Source organism: Pungitius pungitius, chromosome 5 (genome assembly GCF_949316345.1).
Source record: "Pungitius pungitius chromosome 5, fPunPun2.1, whole genome shotgun sequence".
Classification (NCBI taxonomy): Eukaryota; Metazoa; Chordata; class Actinopteri; order Perciformes; family Gasterosteidae; genus Pungitius; species Pungitius pungitius.
This window is the reverse complement of record NC_084904.1, coordinates 23,495,693-23,523,320: the sequence shown is the minus strand read 5'-3', so window position 1 is coordinate 23,523,320 and position 27,628 is coordinate 23,495,693. Positions and strand designations below refer to the sequence as shown.

The 27,628-nt window shown below is 43.7% G+C and overlaps 3 protein-coding genes across 3 annotated transcripts; 2 read left to right on the top strand and 1 right to left on the bottom strand.

Annotated features, from left to right (window-relative positions):
- The first annotated feature begins 2,431 nt into the window (after nucleotides 1-2,431).
- Nucleotides 2,432-5,763, top strand: LOC119224674 (actin, cytoplasmic 3-like). Its single transcript, XM_037481882.2, has 9 exons — nucleotides 2,432-2,503; nucleotides 3,454-3,578; nucleotides 3,659-3,787; nucleotides 3,872-3,982; nucleotides 4,100-4,184; nucleotides 4,335-4,496; nucleotides 4,599-4,790; nucleotides 5,012-5,193; nucleotides 5,274-5,763. The coding sequence occupies exons 2-9, from the start codon at nucleotides 3,456-3,458 to the stop codon at nucleotides 5,415-5,417; spliced, it is 1,128 nt and encodes a 375-aa protein (XP_037337779.1). The 5' UTR covers nucleotides 2,432-2,503; nucleotides 3,454-3,455; the 3' UTR covers nucleotides 5,418-5,763.
- Nucleotides 5,764-8,880: 3,117 nt separating this feature from the next.
- Nucleotides 8,881-12,403, top strand: LOC119224673 (actin, cytoplasmic 3-like). The gene is made up of 9 exons (XM_037481880.2): nucleotides 8,881-9,038; nucleotides 10,091-10,215; nucleotides 10,297-10,425; nucleotides 10,512-10,622; nucleotides 10,740-10,824; nucleotides 10,975-11,136; nucleotides 11,239-11,430; nucleotides 11,656-11,837; nucleotides 11,921-12,403. The coding sequence occupies exons 2-9, from the start codon at nucleotides 10,093-10,095 to the stop codon at nucleotides 12,062-12,064; spliced, it is 1,128 nt and encodes a 375-aa protein (XP_037337777.1). The 5' UTR covers nucleotides 8,881-9,038; nucleotides 10,091-10,092; the 3' UTR covers nucleotides 12,065-12,403.
- Nucleotides 12,404-13,445: 1,042 nt separating this feature from the next.
- On the bottom strand, nucleotides 13,446-25,673 carry LOC119225159 (GTPase IMAP family member 8-like). The gene is made up of 8 exons (XM_062562204.1): nucleotides 25,450-25,673; nucleotides 25,208-25,301; nucleotides 24,409-24,795; nucleotides 22,706-22,759; nucleotides 22,081-22,616; nucleotides 16,989-17,088; nucleotides 15,649-15,702; nucleotides 13,446-15,559 (listed from the first exon to the last, which is right to left on the bottom strand). The coding sequence occupies exons 2-8, from the start codon at nucleotides 25,236-25,238 to the stop codon at nucleotides 14,382-14,384; spliced, it is 2,340 nt and encodes a 779-aa protein (XP_062418188.1). The 5' UTR covers nucleotides 25,239-25,301; nucleotides 25,450-25,673; the 3' UTR covers nucleotides 13,446-14,381.
- Between the last annotated feature and the right edge of the window lie 1,955 nt (nucleotides 25,674-27,628).

Below are 27,628 nucleotides of genomic sequence, written 5' to 3'. Positions count from 1 at the left end.
CAGCCTGTTGCCTCCTGGACCTCATGTGGTCTTACTGGTGCTGCAGATGGAGGAAAATACCAGGTCCTAAACAACAGAAATCCACTCCTGATGCACATCAACCATTAACATCAACTCAGTACCTCATGATCTCTCTGCAGTACCACAACACTCACTGGAAGACTGACTGGGAGCTGTGGTGAATCTCCCTGCAGGTTTCAAGTCTCTGCACGCCGTCACAGGAACATGCCCCCCCCCCACCAGGGAGGTGGCCCCCGTGTTCGCGCCTTGTTTGGTCGCTGTTGTGTTGTTGCATGTCAGTCGGTGTGGTTCAGCAGAACAGCTCCTGGAGCAGGTCTGGACCAGCCGAGAATGTAAGTAATGTGGACTCTCAGGTCGGCTCTGAATCAGCAAGCCGAGACCAAATAAATGAACCAGAACAAATGAAGAAGAAATAAATGAACCAAAACAAATGAAGAAATATGAACAAGAGATTAATGAACTAAAACACAAATACAAATACAAACGTTTTATTCTCTGATCTCACTGACGACTCAGTGTCAGCAACTTGAAATGAACAACAACAAAATTTACTTTTTACTGAAAATATTTTTGAAAAGAGCAACTTTTATATAACAATATAATTTGGGGTCTTTCTGGAAAGTCGTGTTTGTTGAAGGGAAAGGTTTCTGTTTCTACGTTGTTGGGTTGATGAATAATGTTTTTATTGCTGTGGTCGACACTGAAGTCGAATCCGGCTCCTCAGGACGTTAACGTATCAAACTGCTGTAATTTAGATTTGAAATGTCACCTGCAGTTAAATACATGAAAGAAAGTGTTTCATACATTTACATGTAAGACGCTACAGGAAAAGTTGAAACATTCATTGTGAATCCTGTATAATTTGGATTTGAGCACTTGGATGAATGAAGGTTGAGTAAATCTAACGCACCCCTCTGCAGCAGCAGGTTGGTCTTTAGATGGATGTTCAGCTGGATTTGAGTCCTTAGAAGGACAAAATGAGAAGACGCTCGGGGATGGTGTGCAGGGGGGCGTCGCCACACCTGATTTGGCCCCGCCTCCGGATACCTGTGACACTCTGAAACCTTGTGTTGTGTTTGGCTGAGTGAAAAGTCCGATAAAATGAACTCTTTTGATTGAAATGACATAGAGAAGCATCAGAGGGAAACTGAACAAGTCCCTGCAGGTCCAGGGTGAGGACGCCATACCTGGACCACCTATGCTAAAGACATGCTAAAGAAGTGCTAAAGACATGCTAAACCTCAGCAAATTAGAACTAGAATGACCTCAATGGAAACAATCGACTGTGATTATGTAGTCACTTGTTCAGTGACATGTTTTGCCACAGATTGACTGGAAGAACCACAAGAGAAGAAAAGAGCAAGAAGAGTTAAATGTGAGGAAGATAAGATATAAATCTAAAGAGAAGAGTAATGTGAAACTTGTGGAGAAGAAAGAGAAGAGTCAGAAGAAATGAGAAAGAGGAGCGAAGGTGAAGAAGAATAAGTCAAACAAGTGATCAGAGAATCTTTGACGAATACAAAATAATAATCATCATTCTGTTCCATACCATTTTTCCTTTAATAAAAATAGAAAAAAACACTGACAGAAAACCGAAGTAATTCTTCTTGTGGTTGAGATGTTTCAGAGGAGGACGGGTATTGATGAGGGACATTCAACGAGAAGACCCTGATAAGCAGGAATTACTGCATATTTTCCTCATCAGACACAAATAAACTAATGTGGAATCTCCTCCTCAATGTGTCATCTAAAATTAAATTATTCACCTCTGAGAACATGTAACTACAATTATAACTAAAAACTTAAAGACTAAAAATCATTCAAAAATAACATTTTCATTCTGAAATGGTGGAAAATACTAAATTAAACATGGAGAAAAGTTCACTTAAAAACAAAAATGTTGTTCTTCTGATAATTAATTTGAGCTGAACTCAAGTACTGTACTTGGGAAACTTTTCTTCTGATACCTGAACAGGTAGAGAGCAAAGTAAGGTAAGATAAGATGATCCAGTGTTAGTCCTGCAGAGAGGAAACCCAGCAGCGTACAAAAGACAAAGTGGAACGAAACAAGATCTAAACCAGTTCAAAATAGTAATAGTGACGAATACACAACCACCAGTAAATGTTTTATGTACACTCTGATTAATTTAAAAATGAGTCTGAACCAACATCAAAAGCTCTGCACAAATAAAACACACACACACACACACACACACACACGCACACACACACACACACACACACACACACACACACACACACACACCTGACGGATGCCTTCTCCGTCCAATCAGGACACATGCTGAGACAGTCTGAGGAGTCCTTCTCACCTGGACCAATGGGGGCGCGAGCTGAGGGAACGTTGCCTTATATGGAGAGCGCGAGCGGTCCCGCCGGCGCGTATAAAACAGGTGCGCTCCGTCACGAGGAAGCGCATCAACATTCACCTGCTCGGCTCCGCACGCGACACTCACCTGCTCAGGTAAGACCCGACGCCTCTCACGTGTTAGACGTTTAATGTGAGAACTGTTGATCGATCAGGCTGATCAGCAGCTGTTTGAGTGACAGCTGATCACGTCCTTACCGGACTTTAGTCCACGTGTCTCTTCTTAAGATGGAAACCCGCTGGTTTCAATCAAGGGGAATATGTTCAAGATGTTTGTCCTTTAAGCAGAAATGTAACTTTGAGAAACTCAAGGTCTTCACAGCAGCTTATTTACTACTAATTTAAATGTAGCTGCATTAACACTTCCTGAACATCAAAGAACTTTATAATGCTCTGTAAACTGAACCCCTCTTGATTTGTTTTGCTCTGAATGCAATCATCCTCCTGTAGAAGCGTTTCATAACTCCTGAGGAAGTTATATTTAGACATGTGTAGTTTTATAAACTCATTATCTTCATAATTTGAATTTAGGGTTTAACTGTTTTGTCACGGTCCACCATGTTTTCTGGAAACGAAGGTGTGGCTCCTCTGTAGATGATGTGGTACTCCGATTGGCTTCCGCACATCCAGTCAATGTGGTCGTGCTTCTGGGTGGAGTCGGCGTTTGTTTTAGAGCCTAAACCCTTCGATTGGTTGGGTGGGTCACATGAACATCAGGTTGGATGACCACGCCCAACAAACAGTCACTCCAGTGACGCCTGCAGGAAGAACTTGTTTAGAGGGACTAGTTTCAGCTTTACCTGAGGCACTCGTGTTGTTGCATCACTGGTTTTGTAACCGGATCGTGTTTAAAGTCCGTAGTGAGCAGCAGGAAATGATTACTTCTAATTTTCTGACGTGTATTAAAACGTCTCCTAGTTCTCATTCTTTAGAGGCCTTATTTGTGCTTTCAGTATTTAATATCCTCAACAAATATCACAAAGTGCTTCTAGTGTGACTGTAGAAGAGTGACCAGCATGTGTTCTCATCCCAACGTGTCCCTTCAGAAATGGAAGACGATATTGCTGCCCTGGTTGTCGACAATGGCTCCGGCATGTGCAAAGCCGGTTTTGCCGGTGACGACGCCCCCCGAGCCGTCTTCCCCTCCATCGTGGGTCGCCCCAGACATCAGGTACCCTTTGATCAAGACCATTGGAACCCACCAGGTAACGCCAGGGGAAGGTGTGGTGCTGAAGGTGTGTTTGTGTGCAGGGTGTGATGGTGGGCATGGGACAGAAGGACAGCTACGTGGGGGACGAAGCCCAGAGCAAGAGAGGCATCCTGACCCTCAAGTACCCCATCGAGCACGGCATCGTCACCAACTGGGACGACATGGAGAAGGTAAAGGCCTCAAATGGTTCCTTCATCAGTAAAGATCCCCCCCCCCCCTCTGTCTTTAACACAACATTCTGTCCTGTCCTGCAGATCTGGCATCACACCTTCTACAACGAGCTCCGTGTTGCACCTGAGGAGCATCCTGTCCTTCTGACCGAAGCTCCACTCAACCCCAAAGCCAACAGGGAGAAGATGACACAGGTGCATTCGGTTCGCTCAGAATCACTGAAGTCTGATCATGGTCTGAGACCAGTGTGGAGCAGGAGCTCCAGCGGGTTTTGTCTGGTCTTGATGTGATTTTATTTGTCTTTGCTGCAGATCATGTTTGAGACCTTCAACTGTCCCGCCATGTACGTGGCCATCCAGGCCGTCCTGTCCCTGTACGCCTCCGGTCGCACCACAGGTAACTCATGACTGGAAGCCTTTATCTAAACTGGAACAGCTAAAATTGAGACCTACTTCCTGCTTAGAAGATGGACGTGCATGTCACCCATTGGTTAGATGATCAGTAGGTGGGACTACTTTAATTTTGGAACTGTTTGGGTTCTTGCAGGTATTGTGATGGACTCCGGTGACGGCGTCAGCCACACTGTGCCCATCTACGAGGGTTACGCCCTTCCTCACGCCATCCTCCGTCTGGATCTGGCTGGCAGAGATCTGACTGACTATCTGATGAAGATCCTCACAGAGAGAGGCTACAGCTTCACCACCACGGGTACACGTCTAATCATCGCCACACAATTTAGAACCTGGTATTTTGAAGCTGCTGAACGTCTGGTGGTTTTTCTACTTTCTGATTTGACTCGTCTAATTCCAGCTGAGCGTGAGATTGTGCGAGACATCAAGGAGAAGCTGTGCTACGTGGCGCTGGACTTTGAGCAGGAGATGCAGACGGCCTCCTCCTCTTCCTCCCTGGAGAAGAGCTATGAGCTTCCTGACGGACAGGTCATCACCATCGGCAACGAGAGGTTCCGCTGCCCCGAGGCGCTGTTCCAGCCCTCGTTCCTTGGTGGGTGATGACTAATGAGAACGTACCATTGGTTTAAAATGTACAATAAGAATCGTGTAGTCATCTATTGAACTCTTAGTGCATCCAGGGGATGATCTAGCTTTAATTAGCAGTTTTCATTGAGCCATGACGGTTTCCAGGGTCCCAAGAATGCCCAACTCTTGTTTGAATGGTGACCAGTTGGTGTTTAGAACATCAGTGACCTCTGGTGGTTTGATCAGGAATGGAGTCTGCTGGCATCCACGAGACGACCTACAACAGCATCATGAAGTGTGACGTGGACATCCGTAAGGACCTGTACGCCAACACCGTGCTGTCCGGTGGCACCACCATGTACCCCGGCATCGCCGACCGAATGCAGAAGGAGATCACCGCCCTGGCCCCGCCCACCATGAAGATCAAGGTATAGTAGCTTTTAAATTAAAACGTTTGTGCCACACAATGGACGACTTGATGTCTTGATTTTTTTTTTTTTTTCTCCAGATCGTCGCTCCCCCAGAGAGGAAGTACTCCGTCTGGATCGGCGGCTCCATCCTGGCCTCCCTCTCCACCTTCCAGCAGATGTGGATCAGCAAGCAGGAGTACGACGAGTCCGGCCCCTCCATCGTGCACCGCAAGTGCTTCTAGAGAAGCTCCCCTTCCCCAGCGGGGGACTTGGACCTGCTTCACCATGGTTCCGGTCTCTGGTTCTTCTTGTGAACAGACTTGAAGCTACCAAATGCCACACGGATGATGATGACTCGACCTCCTGGTTTACGTTTAACGTGTCTGAACCTCACACCAACCATTTCTGACCATGCGCCTCCAACTCTGCTCTCAGCTTCTCACCTTCTGGTGATACAAACAGTATTATCACTGAACGTCTCTTTCTACCTCTACAATGCAATGAATTGTGCTTTTGTCTTCTAAACAGTTTCTGTCAGTGTTGAGCTGTATAAATGTTCACTGAAATAAAATGCAGCCGACAACCAAACATTTGCGGTTTAAATCTTTAATGTTTTGTAGTTAAAAGTTTAGATTTATAATTCTTATCCACAAAGACTCTTTACATCCAATTGAGTTCTCATGGTTTTTAACAAGGGCTCGAGGAACGGATCGTACATGTTGGGTCAAGGGACTTTTTACATCCCGGTTATGTTGCTGCTCCACATGATCTTATACTTCTCCTCTAGCAGCTGGTCATGATGAGAAAATAATGGATTCTGATGCAAGTAAACCCTAAAATATTCTAAACGTTGTGCTTTTGCAGCAGTTGTTTTAGTGAAGGTTATAAAGACTTAATGAGAAGATCCACGTTCAAAGGGTCTGTTGCTCAGTCCTTGTTAACGAGCTAAAGTCAACTCTTTGCAGGATCAGAGTGGAATCTTCTTGTCTGGTGTCAACACCCACGTTAATGTCTTGTATGGAAACCCAACCTGACCTTCTGGGAGCAGGGTCATTCTTTGGTTATTTTTGTTCATTACTTTGCTTCTGTAGATTTCTCCCGGTTTGCCTTCATGACTGGAAATGATTGTCAGACTGAAGAATACAGCCATTTGTAAAATATTCACTTCTTCAATCAGCCGAACAAGTTAAAGGTTTTGTGTAGTGTGAACTTCAGAAAGAAATGAGTCCATTTCCTTCTCTAGTTCTCCTGGAGCTCCTTGTTGAGGTTTGCTGTATTAATGTACAGTAGGTATACGGACTGACGGTAGAAGTTCGAGTATTGGACTCTAGTGTTGGGAAGCAGATGTTCTGTCACATGGTCTACGGTCCGAGCCGTGTTGGTCTTGTGACCAAAAGGTGTGAAATGTGATGAGTTTGTGACCTGAGTGGGAATCAGAACCTTAATTATCACAGATACTAAACTATAATCAGATTTGTAGTTTATTACAAATGGAACTTCTTACTGCAGCAGCACGTTGGGATTAATGAAGCTGAGGCTCCACCTTTGACTGATTTTAACAACCCAAACGAAACCCACCGAAATCCTTTAAAATAGTGATTACTCAAAATACTTTGACTAAATTTCTGTCCAAATATTTAGACATTTCTTTGAATAATAACGAATCCTATCAAACATTCGAGTAAAAATCGAATACCTCTGAATTCAAATATTCATGAGTTTTTTTAATACTGGCATTGTGGAAAAACATTTTCTTGATATATTTAGTCGTCTTCAGGGGTCGGCCTTTGACTCCTCTGTGAGGTGTTGAACATCTCAGGGAGGCACACTCAGTGCTGGATGTCCATCTAGTGGCACACTTTGGTTTTACCACGTTGGTATGAAGAGGAACGTACTTTACAACATCCAGACATACATGTACACATATTTTTGTTTTGCAGTTATTTTCAAAATTCACATAAAAAAATCATTTTGGAGTTAATTGTTTTATGATTTAAATACTTGAAAAAGTATGTTTTTTGTCAAATATAAACTTATAGCAGTAAAAACAAACAACTGCTTGTTAATGTTCAATTCTTGGCACCTTCCGCCAAGACAATTTCCATGTATGCACAACATTATGGCAATAAACGTTTCCTGATTCCTGATTCAGGTGTATTCTGTTCAGAATTAAACATTCTAGAGAAGGAGTGAAAGGACTCGCTGGAGAGAATGTGACATCTGGAGTTAGACCATTACCAAATGAAGAGGAAGGACCATGAGTTCAGTCTGTGGACCATCTCTGAGGGATCATGTGTCAGCATTAGAATGAGATACCTGATAACCAATCTGTGTTTATTGTTCACAGATAATGTGCTTTAAGTCTTACTGCTTAAGGATTACTTCTTATAGTATTAATGAAACTATTGTGGTCTTGTTACACGTCATTGATGAAGCCATTTTCCTTAAGTAATAATTCATTTCCTTTTCCGTCTGCACGTCTTTGCTTTATGATTAAAAAGCATCTTCTCTCACAATACATACCTACGTTATACTACAAAGATATTGCAAGGGATGATTCACGGTCTTGTTTTCAATTGTTATCCTGTTACCATCTGTCAATCATCAGCTGATACTAAAACTAATATATCGATGCACGGCCATATTTCTAACAATCAATAAATGATTCCACATCGAGTTAAAACAGGTAGAGCAGTCAAATAAAAGACAGATTCATGATCAGAGTGAAGAAATGTGTTTTATAAGTTTCTTAAAGCTAGTCTGAGAACATGAATTAGTTCTGTAATTATTATTTCATTGGAGGTCTGAGAAACTGTAAATTCATCACATTCAGTTTTCATGACTAGAAGTCGTATTTGTTTAATCGCCTTCGAGGCTTTTGTCATATGAAAGTGGGCGTGGCTTCACCTCCTCGAGGCGTGGACAGGTGAGAGCTGCAGAAGTAACGTACTACAGATGCTGTAGATTCAGTGGAGAAAATACTCCAAATAACAAAGAAGGTGGAGCCAGAGAAACAGGTCCACCAGGTGGAGATCAGCATCTCCCTTCAGCTCACATATCTGCTTTAAATCAGAACAACCAACTGGACCTGGTTCTGCTTCACTAAAGGGTCAACGCCAAAGGTCACTGACTCGTGGGCCGATCTGGACCTGAAGCTCGTGATTCAGAACCTGACGGGACACTTCTATTGGTCGTCTTCAGGGTAGTGGCTTAAAGCACCGACCAATGGCATTCGATTCAAGCCATCCCATAATACCACCCGACCAATCGAGTCTGTGCATTCTTACCGGTGCAGACAGATGAGAGAGATTATTATAAATAAAAAGACTGTACGAATGGAGCATTTCATGCAGAATAGACTCGTCCGTCCAGTCCAATTTAAGCTTTTCTGCCCTTTATTTTATTATTTTGAATTATATTATGAAAGCACAATTTCGTTTTTTTTATTTTGTCTTATTTTGAAATGCAACCCGACCTTTATTTAGTCATTGAGAGAACCATATCTATATTTGCAGTCACACATGTTCATACTGTACATATATACACATCTGTATATGAAGGGGAGGGGCCTGGTACTACAGTCACCATATTCAGTCTTCACACTGAGCTAACCTCTGCTCCTCCTCCTCCTCCTCCTCCCCCTCCTCACATCATTAAAACACTGCTAATGCAAAAAGTCAAAAACACGAGTCCGCGCGGCTCACCTGGACCAATCAGAGCGCTCGCTGAGAGAACCTTACCTTTTATGGACAACGCGATGGGTCGCGCGCACCGGTGCGCTGCCGGCCGGATGATTCACGAGGGTTGAAAAGAGACACGAGCTGCTCTCCACGGACAGACCCACGCGACACTCACCTGCTCAGGTAAGACCCGGCGCCGCTCACTTGGTACAAGTTTAATGTTGATTGATCGGGCTCATCAGCAGCTTTTTGAGTGACAGCTGATCGCATCTTTGTCGGACTTTGACTCGTTGTGCAGAACTTCCTTCCAACATCGTTTAGTGTAACTTTGTTTAAACATCGGGAGAAATAATCTGTGATTCTGATTTAATGTTTAATTGCATTGTAACTTTAATGTAACTTTGACAGAATGAAGTGGAAGATGTTAGAGAGCAGGAAGCTCTCTGCTTCTCTGGCTTCAGAATGTAACATGAACATGTGTGTGTGTGTTCACATTAATGAACATTAAAGATCTCCTGAAGCTGCTCCAGGGTTTAAACACCTTTTTAGACACTTTGTCATGTTGGTGGCACGGTTTCACATGAGGATGTCCAGTGGGTGAAAACACTTCCTGAATGATCTGGTGTGGATTCCTGGTTATTGTCACACAGTAACTACCACAAGGGTGCAGTTTGAAGATAAAGGCGGTAGAGCAGGTCGTAGTGGAGGTGGACAGGAGGGGCATGTGCTGTCTCTACTTGTCTGGAATGTCTCAACACGATGGGACGAAGAGGACGAGTTGATCAGGTTGGAGGACTCGAGGCGCCACGCCCGATAACCACGGCCCTGGCGGTCAAAGAATGATCCTTCCTTAGAATGAAATAGACTTAAAGGAGTATAGTTATGGACAATAAATGGTGCTAATCTGAGTACCCACTAAATTAAACCACTCTTGAAGGACTAGTTTCAGCTTTACGTGAGGCACTCCACATATTCAAAGTGTTTGCACTCATGTCGTTGCATTTCTGGTTTTGCAACAGGATGCGTTTAGAGTCTGTGAGGCGGCAGGAAATGATGACGTCATCTTGCGTTCCGCTTTCACATATAACTTCTCTGCTTAGTTCTCCAAATCTTTAGAGGCTTTTTTTGTGGTGTCAGTATTTAAAAAAACTTACAGATCAAATATCACAAAGTGCTTCTAGTGTGACTGTAGAAGAGTGACCAGCATGTGTTCTCATCTCAACGTGTCCCTTCAGAAATGGAAGACGATATTGCTGCCCTGGTTGTCGACAATGGCTCCGGCATGTGCAAAGCCGGTTTTGCCGGAGACGACGCCCCCCGAGCCGTCTTCCCCTCCATCGTGGGTCGCCCCAGACATCAGGTACCCTATGATCAAGACCATTGGAAACCCACCAGGTAACGCCAGGGGAAGGCGTGGTGCTGAAGGTGTGTTTGTGTGCAGGGTGTGATGGTGGGCATGGGACAGAAGGACAGCTACGTGGGGGACGAAGCCCAGAGCAAGAGAGGCATCCTGACCCTCAAGTACCCCATCGAGCACGGCATCGTCACCAACTGGGACGACATGGAGAAGGTAAAGGCCTCAAATGGTTCCTTCATCAGTAAAGATCCCCCCCCCCCCCCTCTGTCTTTAACACAACATTCTGTCCTGTCCTGCAGATCTGGCATCACACCTTCTACAACGAGCTCCGTGTTGCACCTGAGGAGCATCCTGTCCTTCTGACTGAAGCTCCACTCAACCCCAAAGCCAACAGGGAGAAGATGACACAGGTGCGTTCGCTTCGCTCATAATCACTGAAGTCTGATCATGGTCTGAGACCAGTGTGGAGCAGGAGCTCCAGCGGGTTTTGTCTGGTCTTGATGTGATTTTATTTGTCTTTGCTGCAGATCATGTTTGAGACCTTCAACTGTCCCGCCATGTACGTGGCCATCCAGGCCGTCCTGTCCCTGTACGCCTCCGGTCGCACCACAGGTAACTCATGACTGGAAGCCTTTATCTAAACTGGAACAGCTAAAATTGAGACCTACTTCCTGCTTAGAAGATGGACGTGCATGTCACCCATTGGTTAGATGATCAGTAGGTGGGACTACTTTCATTTTGGAACTGTTTGGGTTCTTGCAGGTATTGTGATGGACTCCGGTGACGGCGTCAGCCACACTGTGCCCATCTACGAGGGTTACGCCCTTCCTCACGCCATCCTCCGTCTGGATCTGGCTGGCAGAGATCTGACTGACTATCTGATGAAGATCCTCACAGAGAGAGGCTACAGCTTCACCACCACGGGTACACGTCTAATCATCGCCACACAATTTAGAACCTGGTATTTTGAAGCTGCTGAACGTCTGGTGGTTTTTCTACTTTCTGATTTGACTCGTCTAATTCCAGCTGAGCGTGAGATTGTGCGAGACATCAAGGAGAAGCTGTGCTACGTGGCGCTGGACTTTGAGCAGGAGATGCAGACGGCCTCCTCCTCTTCCTCCCTGGAGAAGAGCTATGAGCTTCCTGACGGACAGGTCATCACCATCGGCAACGAGAGGTTCCGCTGCCCCGAGGCGCTGTTCCAGCCCTCGTTCCTTGGTGGGTGATGACTAATGAGAACCGTACCATTGGTTTAAAATGTACAATAAGAATCGTGTGGTCTTCATCTATTGAACTCTTAGTGCATCCAGGGAATGATCTAGCTTTAATTAGCAGTTTTCATTGAGCCATGAAGGTTTCCAGGGTCCCAAGAATGCCCAACTCTTGTTTGAATGGTGACCAGTTGGTGTTTAGAACATCAGTGACCTCTGGTGGTTTGATCAGGAATGGAGTCTGCTGGCATCCACGAGACGACCTACAACAGCATCATGAAGTGTGACGTGGACATCCGTAAGGACCTGTACGCCAACACCGTGCTGTCCGGTGGCACCACCATGTACCCCGGCATCGCTGACCGAATGCAGAAGGAGATCACCGCCCTGGCCCCGCCCACCATGAAGATCAAGGTATAGTAGCTTTTAAACTAAAACGTTTGTGCCACTAAATGAAGGCCGACTTGATGTTTGATCCTTCCTTCACTTTCCTCCAGATCATCGCTCCCCCAGAGAGGAAGTACTCCGTCTGGATCGGCGGCTCCATCCTGGCCTCCCTCTCCACCTTCCAGCAGATGTGGATCAGCAAGCAGGAGTACGACGAGTCCGGCCCCTCCATCGTGCACCGCAAGTGCTTCTAGAGAAGCTCCAGCCTCTGAGGCGCAGCAGGAAGTGGGCATGTGGAAGCGGCGTGCAGGGTTCTGTCCAGTCTCTGGTTTGTTCTGAACAGACTAAACGTTACATCTTTCCACACAGAAGATGGATCCAGGGACTCAAATGTTCCAACTCACAGCTTTCACTCCTTTTGGTAATAAACTACTGATGGTCAGAACCGAACGCGTCACCACTGCACATCTTCCCCAGCTAACTATTGAATGCAGTAAATGTACCTCATGATTTGTCTTTTCCCCAAACCTTCCTGTCAGAGTTGATTTGTATGAATGTTCACTGACCAATAAAATGCCAACATTTGCTGTCAACCTGGATTGTCTTTTCCTGCAGAGTTTTAGCTGTAGTCTAAAGTTTGAGCGTAGCTGGCAAAAGAAGGAACTCTAACGGCTTTTCTAAACTTCCCAACCGAAATGTCGTTTCACAAAGTACAGACAATGGCATTATTTTAACACTTGACTCTCACCTCACACTTGCTCTCTGTGATGATGCAACATGACTTCATATACAGGTGCTTCTCATTTAGTCTTATTTCAGTAATCTAATGCAAAAAGTTAAACCCATCCATTTGTTTTGGAGTGTGATAAATGATGGAGGCAGTGATAGAACTATCATTTGAACACTGCTCCGCCACTTTATCAGCAGCAGCTGTGCTTTTTGCTGAATTTCTAAATGTTAATCTGCTCACCACACAAATAGAAAAAGTAATCTGTTACGTCTTGTTCCTCTAAGTTTGAACTTGTTTGGAGGCTTTGAGCCCTCACTGAAACAAATGTCTTGGAATTATACATTTTTTGTCATTTATAGTTTTTTGTATCTTATGGAAGTATGAAATATATCCACAAAGATGTTTTCTGATGGCTGAACAATGAACAATAAGTAAAGTTACTGAGCAAAAAAATTTGAAGCATTTCTGTTTCCTCTTAAACATTCTGCCTTTGTTCCAGCAAAGGGAGACTTTATTCAATCAGTCCTGTAGAAGCCTTTTCAGTTGGTCCCTTTAACCCCTGATCAGCTACTTCCGGTGGCTGAGCTGGATATCTTGACGCGTGTAGTTTTAAAGATGAGTAGAAATTGATCCGGTTTGGTGCAATGACCATTTATTGCTCTTCCGTGGAAAGAATTTACAAACCAAAAATGAAGTAAAAATAATAAACACAATTCATCTAATGTAGTCTCTTATTTGGTGGGAGACGGCTTGTCACGTCAAGGCTCCTCACGTCACTCCACCACACGGTCAAAAGACTGTTTCCTTTCTCAGCCACACCCACTGCTCGATCTTCCTGTCTTTAAGGCCTGCCTACACACACACACACATGCACACACCCACACACACCCACACTACTTTGGAGGAAAGAAACATGAATATACAGTAGCTCGATATGGCTCCTACAAGTCCTGACAAGATAAAGGCTGATCTCTTTCAGTTCTTCGTACCAAGAACAGAAAGTTAGGATTGCAAATATTGTTTAGAGAAACGCTATAAAATTCAAAACTTTGCTTTAATTAAATATTCATTGATACAAATAACAATACAAAGCTGGGGGGGGGGGGATTGGAACCCAAGACCTTCCTGCTCTGAGGAAATACTGCTAACAAAATAATATTTGCATTTTTTTGTTATTTTCCTGTTTGAATGTAAACACCTATGATACCAAAACCCTGCAAACATTTACATTTTTTCCTACTTCGTCGTAATGAAGAGAAAGAAAATATGTACATTTTTACAAAAATACAGCTGACATATTTTGTCCAGAGAAGATAAAAAACAGTATTTAAATTTTTTAACAAACCAGACTTTGTTCCACACTCAGAAATATTCTGTCCATCCGATGTGAAAAGACATGTGTATTCATTGACTCATATAATAGGTAATAAGTACTAGTAAAAGTACATTTTAAGAGTGTGGCCAAGACGGCCCACAGATCCCTGCGAGTCGGCCAACGCAGACACAAAGACAAGCTAGTGATGCGTCCATGGTGCTGGAGATCCATTCATCTCACTGGTTATTCATCTCGTTTAATCAGTGTGGCTTTTTGCTAAATTACAACCCGATTAATATCAGCTGATACTGATGACATCAGAGGATCCCTCATTTTAAAGTTCAGGTGAAAAAAACTAATTTAGATCCGTCCATATGCTCCAGGATTAAAACAATTCTATTTGTACTCATTGTTCACTGAATCACATGAGACCAAAGTGAAGAAGGACACATCCATCTGTGAAACATGAACTTCTTCAATCAGCCTAACAAGTTGTAAAGATGTGTGTTCTTTGTTTTGTGAACTTCTACCTCATAAAGATGAGATGTAACACAAATAATAGACACAGCAGCCCACCAACAGCATAAGTCCATTTCCTTCTCCTATGGGATTCTTTATGGAGCTCCATGATGATCTTCTTGGCCTCCTCCAGACTCTGCTTGTCCTCCTGATGGATTCGTTCCCAGATGTCTTTTTTGTCTTTATTCCAGGCTTCTTGATCTCTCTTCGTCTCCTTTCTCAGCTGCCCCATCTTCTTTATTGCATTCTCCTTTTGCTCTCTCTCTGACCAAACTATTTTCTCTGAAGCTTCTAGTTTTCTTCTCCAATCCTGTCTCTGAGCGTCCTCTTGTTTTTTCCATCTTCTTTTCTCCTCCTCTCGTTCTTTCCTTCGTTCCTCACGCTCCTTGTTGAGGTCTTCTAGCTGTTTTGCTTTCAGTTTTCTCTCGTCTTCTTTGAATTTGTTTTTGAGGGATTTTAAATCATCTTCATGTTTCCTCTGGAGATGTTCCTCCCTTCTCTTCATCTCTTCTTCCTTCTCTTTCCGACCAGTGGCCTTGGCTGCTGAGGTCTTCCCTGCTCCTGTCCTCCCACTCAGAACCAGGTTCAGAGACGGTTTCCTGTGGTCAGACTTTGGTGTGATGTTCAAACCCTCATCCTCAAACTTGTCACATCTCACAAGCTCTCCTTTGTTCTCTTTTACAATTTGAGTAAAACGTGTGAACAGTTCTGGACGTCCGAGGTTCTTCTGCCACAAATATCTGTATTGACTCATCTGGATCATGTCTTCTAAGGGCTGGTCTTTGTCCGTGAAGCCTGAAGTCTCCTCTCTAGGTGTCGATATCAGGATCAATGAATGATCCAATGATTGATCACTGAAGAGTTTCAGGACCCTGCAGAGCTTCTCTTTGAGTTCCTCAGTGAATTCTTCAGGCTGTAGAACCAGCAGGAACACATGAGGTCCAGGACCACAGAGACTCCTACAGTGTTCTACATGTTGAGTCAGCTTGTCTTCAGAGATGTTGGGCTGCAGCAGGTCTGGAGTGTTGATCAGAACTATCTGCTTCTCCTTCAATCCTCCTGAGGCTCTCAGACAGCAGTCTGGTTCTTCTTCAGTGTTGAAGTGCTTCTCTCTCAGGATGAGGTTCCCCACTGAGCTCCTCTGAGACCAGCTGTTCCCCAGCAGAACGACCCTCAGCTCAGACACTGAGAAGAAGACCACAGGTCAAAGGTGTTAGAAGGTGGATTAAAGTGATCACTGTACTCAGATCATAGGAAGCAGAAGTTAAACTCACGGTTTGGTGGAAGCAAATCATAACTCTGGCTCCGCTTCAGAGGCTGAAGATCACCTGACACGAAGAATAAAGAGACTTGATTTATTCACAAGTAACCTTTCATTAAGAAAACACTGTCCCATAGATCAGTGATCCAGAACCAACTTTTATGTTTTGTCATTTTTCTTTTTTCTGACAGTTGACCGTGTTCTGTTCTAATCACGTTCCCTCGTCCCTCTTACCGTTCTTTCCCCCCTCAACGACCACTGCCAGGGCGCAGTATTGATTTATAATTACAAAATCTAAGACATTTGCATTTTATGTTTTTTTCAGATTATACAGTATCAATCTTTAAGTGAGACAGAATAAAAAGACAGAAGATAGCAGTGAAAAGTCATAACAAAATGATAAAATATACAAATTGTGCTGTCATTGTTCTCACTAAATTAAGTGGGAGTAATATTACTCCATATTATATTTGTTAGACTTTTATTGTTTTCATGATATAGACATATTTTTTTTTCTTAACTCATCGTCACCAATAAAAACACTGTAAAGATTTAAGAACTTTACATCTATATTTGAGTTTACATTGATGAGTAGTATTCTGTTCATGAGGACTGTGTCACTGCCAAAGATCTAAACCTGGGTTTAGTTAACCTCAAATATATATATATATATATATATATATATTATGACGATTTCTCTGACAATAACTGAGTCGTCCTCTTCAGGTCAAGTGTGTAAAGTACTCAACTCCCAGAGTTAATAAATTCACCCACTCATCCAAATTTTAAGAATAGAGCTGATCAGCCTGGATCTACACACGTCCTTTTCATAAGATCCAGAGTTCAGGGACGTGATGATCCTGGTTCTCCTCGGATCTAGCAGACAGTATTCATGAGCGAAACCTGGCTTGGGCTGAAGCATAAACTACAGGTTCTGCCACAGACTGACTTGTCACTGGTTTGAGATCGTTGTTTTTTTAAACAGCTGAAGGGATTTTAACGTCAGTTTTGTGACACAAATAGCTAAGTGGAAAACTGATCTTAAGAAGAGGGATCCAAAGACGACAGCAGGAACCCAGCAGAGAATCACACGGACAGAACGAGGAAACACGTGTAATGGACTCACCGCGTGTTTCAGTCGCCATGATGTCACCTTAACTTTAGGATCTAAAGAAGAAGAGAAGGGGTCTTTCATAAAGGATCGTGTTTATGCATGTGTATTTTTAGTGTTATTTGTTAACTTACGTATTAGTTTACATGTGTGAGTTCCTCATGTCACAAACATGTGACTCAACATGTCAGGTTTGTGTGTTGTGACCCTCTAAAGGTGCTGTTAACGTCACACTGCTTCACTCTCAACGTGTTGCTTGGTTTCCAGAAGAAGAGGCTGAACAGCAACCATCGTCTGTCTCCAGTGGATCAGGTTTTCTGTCCCTGGTGTTGAAGGTCCGGTCTGTGGGGGAGTGAAGGAGTCAGGAAACGTTTATTGCCATAATATGTTGGACATACATGGAAAATGTCTTGGCGGTTGGTGCATGACGAGACAATAATGACGACATAGTGCAGCAATAAGATAAAAATAAAATAAAAGTATAATAAAATATATGCTATGGGTTAGAACGCTAAAGCTAAAGCTATGGGTTAGTAAGTAAGAGGAGATAAAGATTTAAGGTGTGACTGAGCTTCATTCCAGTAGAACCAGTAGAACCAGTAGAACCAGTCAACGGTTCAACAAAGTGTGTCGAAACCAAAGACGACCCATCAATGAATAAAGAAGAACAAACATCAAAACAGAACTTACATCCAACGTTCCCTGATGCAGAATTCCAGTCGGTAACTCGGGAAAGAAGTGGGACGTCCAGCTTTGGGTGGATTTTCTTCTTGTGATCATGAACAAACCTTCCTGCTGCTGCTGTCTCTGCTTCGGTAGAAACAGTTTCCCTTCCTGGTGCATCATGTGACTCTGACACACCCCCTTCCCCGTGACACCCTAGCCCCCCAGGGCTCGGTGAATGTGAAATGTAGTCATTTTTATATTATATTATATTATGGTATTACAGCTGCAATAACAGGTGACTGGATAATATAAAATGTGACAGGAATGAACCTTTTTCCGTAACCGTCAATCAGCAACAAGAAAATCATCACAACTCCTTTGGTTTTATTTAATAAGTCATGTTTGAACATCGTGTGACTCAACAGATCACTTTATGTTCTTCCTGATACATAGTGGTACTCTATAGATGGCCGTGTGGTACTCTAGTGGATTCAGGATCAGGAGGAACACGAGGACGAGTTGTAACCAAAAGAGAGCTGAGTCGGAATGCAAAGCTCTTGACCTACCGGTTGGTCTTCATTCCTACACCCTCACCTGTGGCCATGAAGGAGGCGTCATGACCTGAACAAAACAAAAGAAAGAACTAGGCCACAGGAACCAGGCGCCAAAATGGTTTCCTCAGGAGGACGGCTGCATTTCCATAATCGTGCATCTATGAATGATGAACTATTTAGACATGTCTGTGGTTTACTATGAGGGGTGAAGGCCTTAAAATAAACTATTTGAGGATCCAAAAGAAAAGAATGATACATTTCAACATCAATAGTCAGAAAATGCTCAAAATGCAGTAATTTAACTTCAACAAGTTTCTATTTATTCACCATCCATAAAGTCTGTGACTCTGATTACATCGTAGAGTGTTGTACATTTCTTGGTTTACCAGTTTTAACCACATTGATGAACTAAACTAAACACGTCTGATCAAAACCAAATGTATAATTGAACAGGACCTGAACAAAACCCAACAGCAGTGCAGTTATTAAAAGTAGAAAAGTTATGAACATACAGAAAAGGGTTTCTACAGTCGATGTTTATCGGACACCGCTGTAGCCTCATTTAAAGAAACCATTCCCTCTGCTCTAAGTTCAGTGTCCTGTCTCAAGATATCAGAAGACTCCTGTGAAAACTTCAGTCCGTCACAAATCGACCATCTTGTCGATACTGCCACAGGCTCTTTGAGAATGGCGCTGGACGGTATTGCTCCCCTCAAAAGAAGAATGGCAACAAGAAGGAAGTTCGCCCCTTGGTATAACTCTCAAACCCGGAACCTAAAGCAAACTGTGCGGAAACTTGAGCGGTTATGGCGTTCCACCAAATCAGAAGGATCTAGGCTAACTTGGCAAGACAGCGTTAAAACATATAAGAAGGCTCTCCGTAACGCAAGAGCATCTTATTACTCATCATTAATCGAGAAAAATAAAAACAACTCCAGGTTTCTCTTCAGCACTGTAGCCAGACTGACAGAGAGTCACAGCGCTGTCGAGCCGTGTATTCCTGTGGACCTCAGTAGTAACGACTTTATGAACTTCTTCAATAATAAGATTCTGACTATCAAAGAGAAAATTGATGGTCTACTACCCCCAACCGGAGCCAACCCGTCCGCGGATGTAGGATCCTTGGATGCAGCCGTGGGCCCTGATACCTACTTGGATGGTTTCTCTTCCATCAACCTTGATCAACTGACTTCTACAATTTTGAAATCCAACTCTTCCACTTGTCTCCTGGATCCGATTCCAACTAAGCTGCTTAAGGAAGTTTTCCCGTTAATTAGCACATCCCTACTGGATATTATGAATCTGTCTTTGTTGACAGGACATGTACCACAGTCCTTCGAGGTAGCTGTAATTAAACCTCTTCTGAAGAAACCTACCCTAGCTCCAGAGGTGTTGGCTAACTACAGACCCATCTCTAATCTTCCCTTCCTCGCTAAGATCCTGGAGAAATCTGTCGCGAATCAATTATGTGACTTTCTACAAAACAATGCTTTGTTTGAGGATTTCCAGTCAGGATTTCGAATGCATCACAGCACAGAAACGGCACTGGTGAAAATTACAAATGATCTTCTACTTGCATCGGACCAAGGACTTGTATCTTTTCTTGTATTGCTGGACCTCAGTGCTGCATTTGACACCATCGATCACCGTATCCTGCTGCAGAGACTGGAACACTTGATTGGCATCAAAGGAACTGCACTCAGCTGGTTTAAATCTTATTTATCGGATCGATCCCAGTTTGTGTTTGTGAACGGTGAATCATCGAGGACCACAAATGTTGGTCACGGAGTCCCACAAGGTTCTGTGCTTGGACCGATTCTATTTACCCTGTACATGCTTCCTTTGGGCGACGTTATCAGAAAACACCGCATAAACTTCCATTGTTATGCAGACGATACTCAACTGTATCTATCGATCAAGCCAGAAGACACCAACCAACTTGTTAGACTTCAGGACTGTCTTGGAGACATCACAACTTGGATGACCTGCAACTTCCTGATGTTAAACTCGGAAAAAACGGAAGTTATCATGATAGGCCCAGAGCACCTTCGAAGTCAGCTGTCACGTGATACAGTCTCTATGGATGGAATTGCTCTGGTATCCAACAGCACCGTCAGAAATCTTGGAGTTCTCTTCGACCAGGATATGTCCTTCAACTCTCATATAAAGAAGACTTCAAGGACTGCCTTTTTTCATCTACGGAATATATCAAAAATCAGGAACTTCCTGTCTCAAAGTGATGCAGAAAAACTAGTTCATGCATTTGTTACTTCTAGACTGGATTACTGTAATTCTTTGTTATCAGGCTGCTCTTGTAAATCGCTTAAACCTCTCCAACTGATTCAGAATGCTGCAGCACGTGTATTAACAAGAACTAAGAAATGGGATCATATAACTCCTGTATTAACTTCTCTGCACTGGCTTCCTGTTAAATCAAGAATAGAATTTAAGGTACTTCTCCTCACCTACAAGGCACTTGCTGGTGAGGCACCGTCTTATCTTAAAGAGCTTGTTACACCGTATTGTCCTACAAGGCATCTACGCTCCATAGATGCTGGGCTACTTGTGGTTCCTAGAGTTTTAAAAAGTAGGATGGGGGCCAGAGCCTTCAGTTATCAAGCTCCTCTTTTGTGGAACCAGCTTCCACTTTCAGTCCGGGGGGCAGACTCGGTCAGTTCATTTAAGATAAAGCTTAAAACGTTCCTCTTTGATATTGCTTATAGTTAGGGCTGGCTCAGGTTAGCCTGGACCAGCCCTTAGTTAAGCTGCTCTAGGCTTAGACTGCTGGGGGACGACTTAGGACACACCGAGCCCCTCTCTCACTCTCACTCTCTCCTCCCACAATCATCCATGCTTTATTAATGTACATCACTGATTAAGCTTCTTTCCGGGAGTTTTTTGTGCTTTCTCGCCTAGCAGGTCTCCGTGGATCATAGTTTCGTGCGGACCCCGGTTCTGACTCCTGGCTCATGGCTCTGCTGACACCTGCTGCTGCCATCATCATTACTTTAAATATGATTCATATTACTGTCATCAAAAACCAACATCTTTCTGCTCTCCCTCCCCACAGAAGCCTCTGTGGATGGTGGTTCGATCTGATGGAGGTTGTCCCTGCAGTGGTCCTGCCGTACACTTGTTCTGCTACTTGCAATTACTTGTATCATTTCAGTTAGAGAAATTGAATGTATTGTACATCTTTTACATTGTTGATTCTGTACACATGACATCCATTGCAGTCTGTCCATCCCGGGAGAGGGATCCCTCCTCTGACGTTCTCCCTAAGGTTTCTTCCCTTTTTTCCCCATTGAAGGGTTTTTTCATATTTTGGGGAGTTTTTCCTGTGCCGATGTGAGGGTTTCGGGACAGAGGATGTTGCATGTGTACAGACTGTAAAGCCCTCTGAGGCAAATTTGTAATTTGCGATTTTGGGCTATACAAAATAAAATGAATTGAATTGAATTGAAAAGGGCTTTAACACTAAATGTCACTAAACAATGTTAAAATGTCACAACATTAAATGTCCAACTCGTCCAACTCGATGTACGCGGGGCATCGACTCGACGACGTCATAGAAAACACTCAGCAGGAAACACCCAGGTCTCAGGTCTCAGATCAGCAGTGATGCCAGCAGGGCCGGGTCTAGGCAGGGGCAAGAGGGGGCCTGGCCCCCTCAAATAAATGTTGTGCCCCCTCAAACTAAATTGTCAATTAGACATGGTAAAAGGTGCTGGAGCACAATGCCCCCTCAAGATTTGTGGCTGCCCCCTCATACATGCCTGTCTAGACCCGGCCCTGGACGTCAGTAACACGTTATTAGTAGCGCATGTGTCCGTATATGTGGACACGGACCAGCTTACGTACATCCGTCCCGCCGCCGGAGAGCGTGCGGCCCGCCGGGGGACAGCCGCGCCGCCAACGCCCCGCCAGCCGGTCAGATCGTCAGGAGCGCCCCAGCAAAATCATCAGCATGAGGAGTGGACTCCACGTTGGGACCAGATGTTAGTGGACACACAACGAGGTTCACGCTCACAAAACAAACACACAGAGTCTTTGGTTAAGATCTACACCAGCTGTAGAAACCTATTTTCATGTTGTTGTGTATTTCTGCTCAAACATGCTCTCCATTGTTCTCCTTCACAACTTGTTCCAGACGTTTTAACAGCTCTGCAAGTTCAAGGTTTCCCCTCCACACAAACCTGGATCTACATTTCTCAATCATCTCTTTTAAGGGCGGGTGTTGCAAACATCTTTCCATGAAAGCTGAACTCTCCTCTTCGGCTGTGGACATCAGAACCAGTGCATGGTCAAACGATCGGTCACTGTAGAGTTCAAGGAAACTGCAGAGCTTCTCTTTGTGTTCCTCAGTGAAGTCTTCAGGCTGCAGAACCAGCAGGAACACATGAGGTCCAGGATCAGAGAGACTCCTACATGCTTCACACAGGCTGTGATGGGACCTCCAGGAAAGCAGCAGGTCTGGAGTGTTGATCAGGACAACTTCTTTCCCTTTCAACCATCCTCTTTGTTTTATACACTCTGGTTCTTCCTCAGACTTGAACTGATTGAAGTGAAGACACTCTGCCAGGATGAAGTTCCCCACTGAGCTCCTCTGAGACCAGCTGTTCCCCAGCAGAACGACCCTCAGCTCAGACACTGAGAAGAAGACCACAGGTCAAAGGTGTTAGAAGGTGGATTAAAGTGATCACTGTACTCAGATCATAGGAAGCAGAAGTTAAACTCACGGTTTGGTGGAAGCAAATCAAAACTCTGGCTCCGCTTCACAGGCTGAAGATCACCTGATTTTAGAAAAGCGTGGATTTACTTGCAGGTAAACTTTAATTTAAAAGGTATTTTCATCACACAGCGTCTTATTTAAGGTTTTTTGAGGTTAGAGTGAGGGTCGCTTTTTTACTCCACTTTTATTCATTTGAGATGAATCAGTCAATATGTGGTTGAAACATGAAGAGGGGATTTTATGACATCAACCAACAGATCGATGTAATACATGGATAATTGATATTGCAACAAGTAGAAGCAGTAAAATACCTAAAAATAAACGGAGAAGAAGCAAACCGGTTCAACAGGAAACCACAAACCACCTGATCCACTTTTCCTTTGTACAACACTTTGATCAGCGCTTCCAAAACCATTTTAGAATAATGCAGCATCATAGTCAACCTACAAATATGTTTTTGTTTGTTAATGGTAATAGTATATGTATATGTACATATATATATACTAGGGCTGTCAAATGATTAAAAATTTTAATCAAATTAATCAGAATTTTCAGTGGATTAATCATGATTAATCACACCTGAATCCTAACCATTTTTTCTTTCTGAAATGCATACTAAAGATAAATAACAGGACACAGATACATAATTATCATTATTATTATCATCATTATTATTTTTTACATAAATACACGTTATTGATATTTGATTTTTTAATTCATTCCAGAAAATAATCAAATCAATGTTATTTGATAAGTTACAGACTGATTTCCCTGCATGGCTCTAGAAGGGTCTCCAGCCTCTGCAGTTTATCCCACTCTGCTGTGAGTTTGTGCTCCTGCGGGCCGCGATGACCAGACATGTCAACCCTCCCGATGTTTCAAAGCCCCTCCCGAAAATCTCCCGGACCGACCTTTCTCCCGAATTTCTCCTGATTTCCACCCGAACAACAATATTGCTGCACCACCCGTCACTGGGCGCGCCGTTTCAGACCGAACAATAATAAAGGTTACACCTTGAAGTCCAGCGCGGCAATTAGAACGACTGGCACTGCAAAGAAAACCGCTAGCACCCCCCCTCCCCCCCCCCCGTTGACCGCTAGGACCCGCACCCCCCCGGTCCACAATATTCAGCGTGGAGTGGCGCAAACGACTTGCTGAACCTGACGGCCTGACATATGCCTGCAGGTGGCAGTAATGTGTTGTATAGGATGAAGTGCATTCCCTAGAGGAAGAGGCACTTTACTGACCTGAATAATTTGTCACACTGCGCATGCGTGAAATGTGTTAAAAAAATTGACGTAACTAACAACAAACAACTAATTAACGTCATTAACGCGCTATTTTGACAGCCCTAATATATATATATTATTAGGTGTTGAGCTGAATCTTGACTACACTTCCCAGAGTGCACCAGCAGCAATCCCTGTAACTGTGGAGCACCTGTGTAGAGGTCCTCATTCCCTTTTTAAACAGGCACAGCTGAGAAGACACACAGGTTACTCTACGGTTCGCTCCAAAGACTCCAATGGTCAGTGAGATTTTATTTACTTTTGTTTAAAATGCTGATTTATGTTTAAAGCATGGGTAACTGAGTAGATTAGGGCGAATCATTGCAGCATTAAGTTAAATATTAGGATTTGCTAAAATATTTCATTAAATTTGAAAAGAATCTAGACGAAAATATTTCTTTACTCAGTTCGGTATATTTACCTTTACTGCTACTTTTTCCGTCACAAGCGGTGCGTTTGCCAGCTGCCAAAGACACGCCAATCACCACCACCGGCACGGCAACCGCCACCGCCGCTGCCGCCACCGCCAGCGCCAGAGCTCCAGCCGCCGCTCCTGCCGCCACTCCGACCGCCGCTCCTGCCAGTGCCCCCGCTGCCGTTCCCGCTGCCGCTCCGGCTGCCGCTCCGGCCGCCGCGCCCGTCACGGCTCCTGTCGCCCCCCCAACCGCCGCGCCAGCGGCCCCCGCTCCGGCCGCCAGGCCGGCTATCAGTCCGGTCAATGACCCGACCGCAGCCCCGACCGCAGCCCCGATCGCAGCTCTGACTGGCACGGGGTTCCGCCACTTCCGCCCGTCACCACCGCCACTTCCTGTAGGGATATAGAAAATGGACATTTTCATTCACATAATCCAGAAAATTACTTGAATTGCTATCAGCAGACTTCCTAAGAGAAACCAAACCAAGTTATATTTTCATTTATTCAGCAGCGTTTTTGTTTTATAAAATATGATCATCATGAACAGTTTCTATCTATTGATTGACTGAATCAGGTTCATGTGTGAGGGGAGGAGTCTATTGCTGCTATCATTGGTCACTGAGTCAAAGATAAGCTTTTGTCTGCGATCAAGTCACTCCTTTGTTTATTTGATGAATCAGTTACTAAATGAGTTTTTGACCCACCTTCACTCTATGAAAGGTCAGAGTTCAACCTGCAGGTGTACTTTTATGGTCTAGCTGCTGTAACGTTGAGCAACAGAGTGATTAAACGCGTCATCACTCACCTGATGTGGCTGTCGGGGGTTTGTCTCCCATTGTGGATTTAAAGGTTAATTTCAAGAAAGCAGGACTTCTTTTGGGCTCAGTTTAGGTGGTTACCTTGGTAACGAACAGGGATTTGGTTCCAGTTAATAACCTGATCATTCAGCAAACACATGAGGATCAATAATGAACAGTTCACTCATCAATCTGACGACTTCATGAAAATCACATGAGTTTGTTTAATGGAGAGTTTGTTTGTACTTACCAGGTGAGATCGTCACACTCCACTTTTAGTAAGACTCGACCTTTGACCTGCGTATTAATACTAAAGTAATGACCAGAAAGGATCATCATTAAATCAGGGATGTCCCAATCCGAGGATTACAATCTGCTTTTCTCTTGTCTTCTTCACAGCGACACACATCTGTTGGTTCAGGTTTGAGTTTGTTTCGACTCGCTGCTTCTCTGCTGCAGGCTCCAGATGGACTTTTGTTCCCCACGTAGGTGTCTGCAGGTAAATGGACACGCCTCACAGAGTTAATGTTTAACATTTCCTTCTACTCTTCAGCGTCTTCCAGGGGGGGGGGGGAGGATGGTTCGGTTTACTGAAGCTATTAAATCCACTCACCTCTTCTCAGTGTGTAAAATAAATCAACATTCAAATGAAGTCATGTGGTTATGTTGTGCATCAATGCTTATGTTCTATAATCCTACATGTGTGTAGCTGGGTATCTTCTCTGCTAATGTCAGGACAATCATACTTCTCAGTCCTAAAGGTTTGGCTAACAAAGGTCACAACTGATCTGGATGTGTGGAGGCCTTCACTGTGCAGCCTGTTATGAAGTTATTTGTGGCCTTCAGGGTCCGTTTGAAGAAGCAGCTTCAGTGTGAACTCTGTTCACCTTGAGAGGAGGGAACTCTGGGAGGGAGGTAACTAAAGCTCAGGGTCAGTTGCTATGGTAACTAAGCCTGTGAACCTCACCTGGTTCTTTCACAGGCTCCTCCCCCTGACAGCAGCCAGCCAATGACACGGCGTGCTTTCATTTCCTCATTCATATTGAGCCCTGATTATTGATTATTGATGATTTATTGTCATTTCCAGATAAATACTTGTTTGAACGCTGTGTCATTGGCTGGCTGCTATCAGAACAGTATTAACTGTGGCAGCTATTTTTGATTTAGTCTTTAAACAAAAATGCATATTAGTTTTAGTCACTTTTAGTCATTTTAATCTTTCTTAGTTTTAGTCGACGAAAACTTATTACATTTTAGTCTAGTTTTAGTTACAATTAATAACCAAATGAAACTCCTTTTCTCCCTTCCCAGGGTTTCATCGTCTTAGCGTCAGGCCTCTGAATGTCGTCATGTTCCTCACACCTTCAGAACGGGTCAGAACTGGTTCGTTTTACAAGATGTATTTTTGTACTTCTCTATTCTGCCTCATTAGGGCCTCTGTCCTGACAGAGGATCATACTTCTCCTTTCCCCAGTTACCAGATATGGTCAAGTGTTTACTGTATATTATTATTATAGCTTTATTAATATGCATTAATAGACTGCTACTTCATCTACTAAAACTATTACTACCACCAATAACTATAATAAATAAAAATGTACAAGGTTCAGAGGTGAACCTGGGGGTCAGCTGAGCTTTCTGCAGGAGGTCTCTGCAAAAGTTTCTGGAGTGCATCTTGACATCTTAAAATATAAAATAATATAATCATTCCATAGCACCACAATAAACATGTATTCACATGTATCTACTATTTACATGACCTTAAATACAATCCAGACACCATATTGTGTGGATTTCATATATTTACCATATTGTACATTAAGATTTGTCAGCAAAATCCTTCAGTAATAATATTAATAAAAATACATTTTATTTATATAGCGCTTTACATGGTACTCAAAGACACTTTAAAGCAGGGGTCTCCAACTCGACATTTTGTGGCCCCCACCTTAATTTGAAAGTTTAATGTTGGTGCGGCCCTGGGTTTTATATCGTATCCACTGCGGTCTGCTGCTGTGTGGGACAACGTTCTGATGCTCTGGTTTCCTACTGTGCGCCTGTCCAGTGAATGCGGCATGTGAGTGACATGGGGGCGGGGTCCTGTGTGTGTTGACTTAGTTGAACCACGTAGGAGGAACAGGGGCCTTCAGGGTCCGTCTGAAGAAGCAGGTTCAGTGTTCACCCTGAGAAGAGGGAACTCTGGGAGGGAGGGAACTAAAGCTCAGGGTGAGTCGCTATGGTAACAGCAGCTCTTCCTAAAGGAGACCAAGGCGACCTTCTAGCGTAACACACTCAAACAAACATCTTTCTCTCAACATCGATGAACCAAATAATGAAATAAAACCCAGATGAAATAATAAATAAACATGCTGACGATCACGCGAAGCGGAGCAAGCTCCCGATCTGTAGAACCAGCAGGAACACATGAG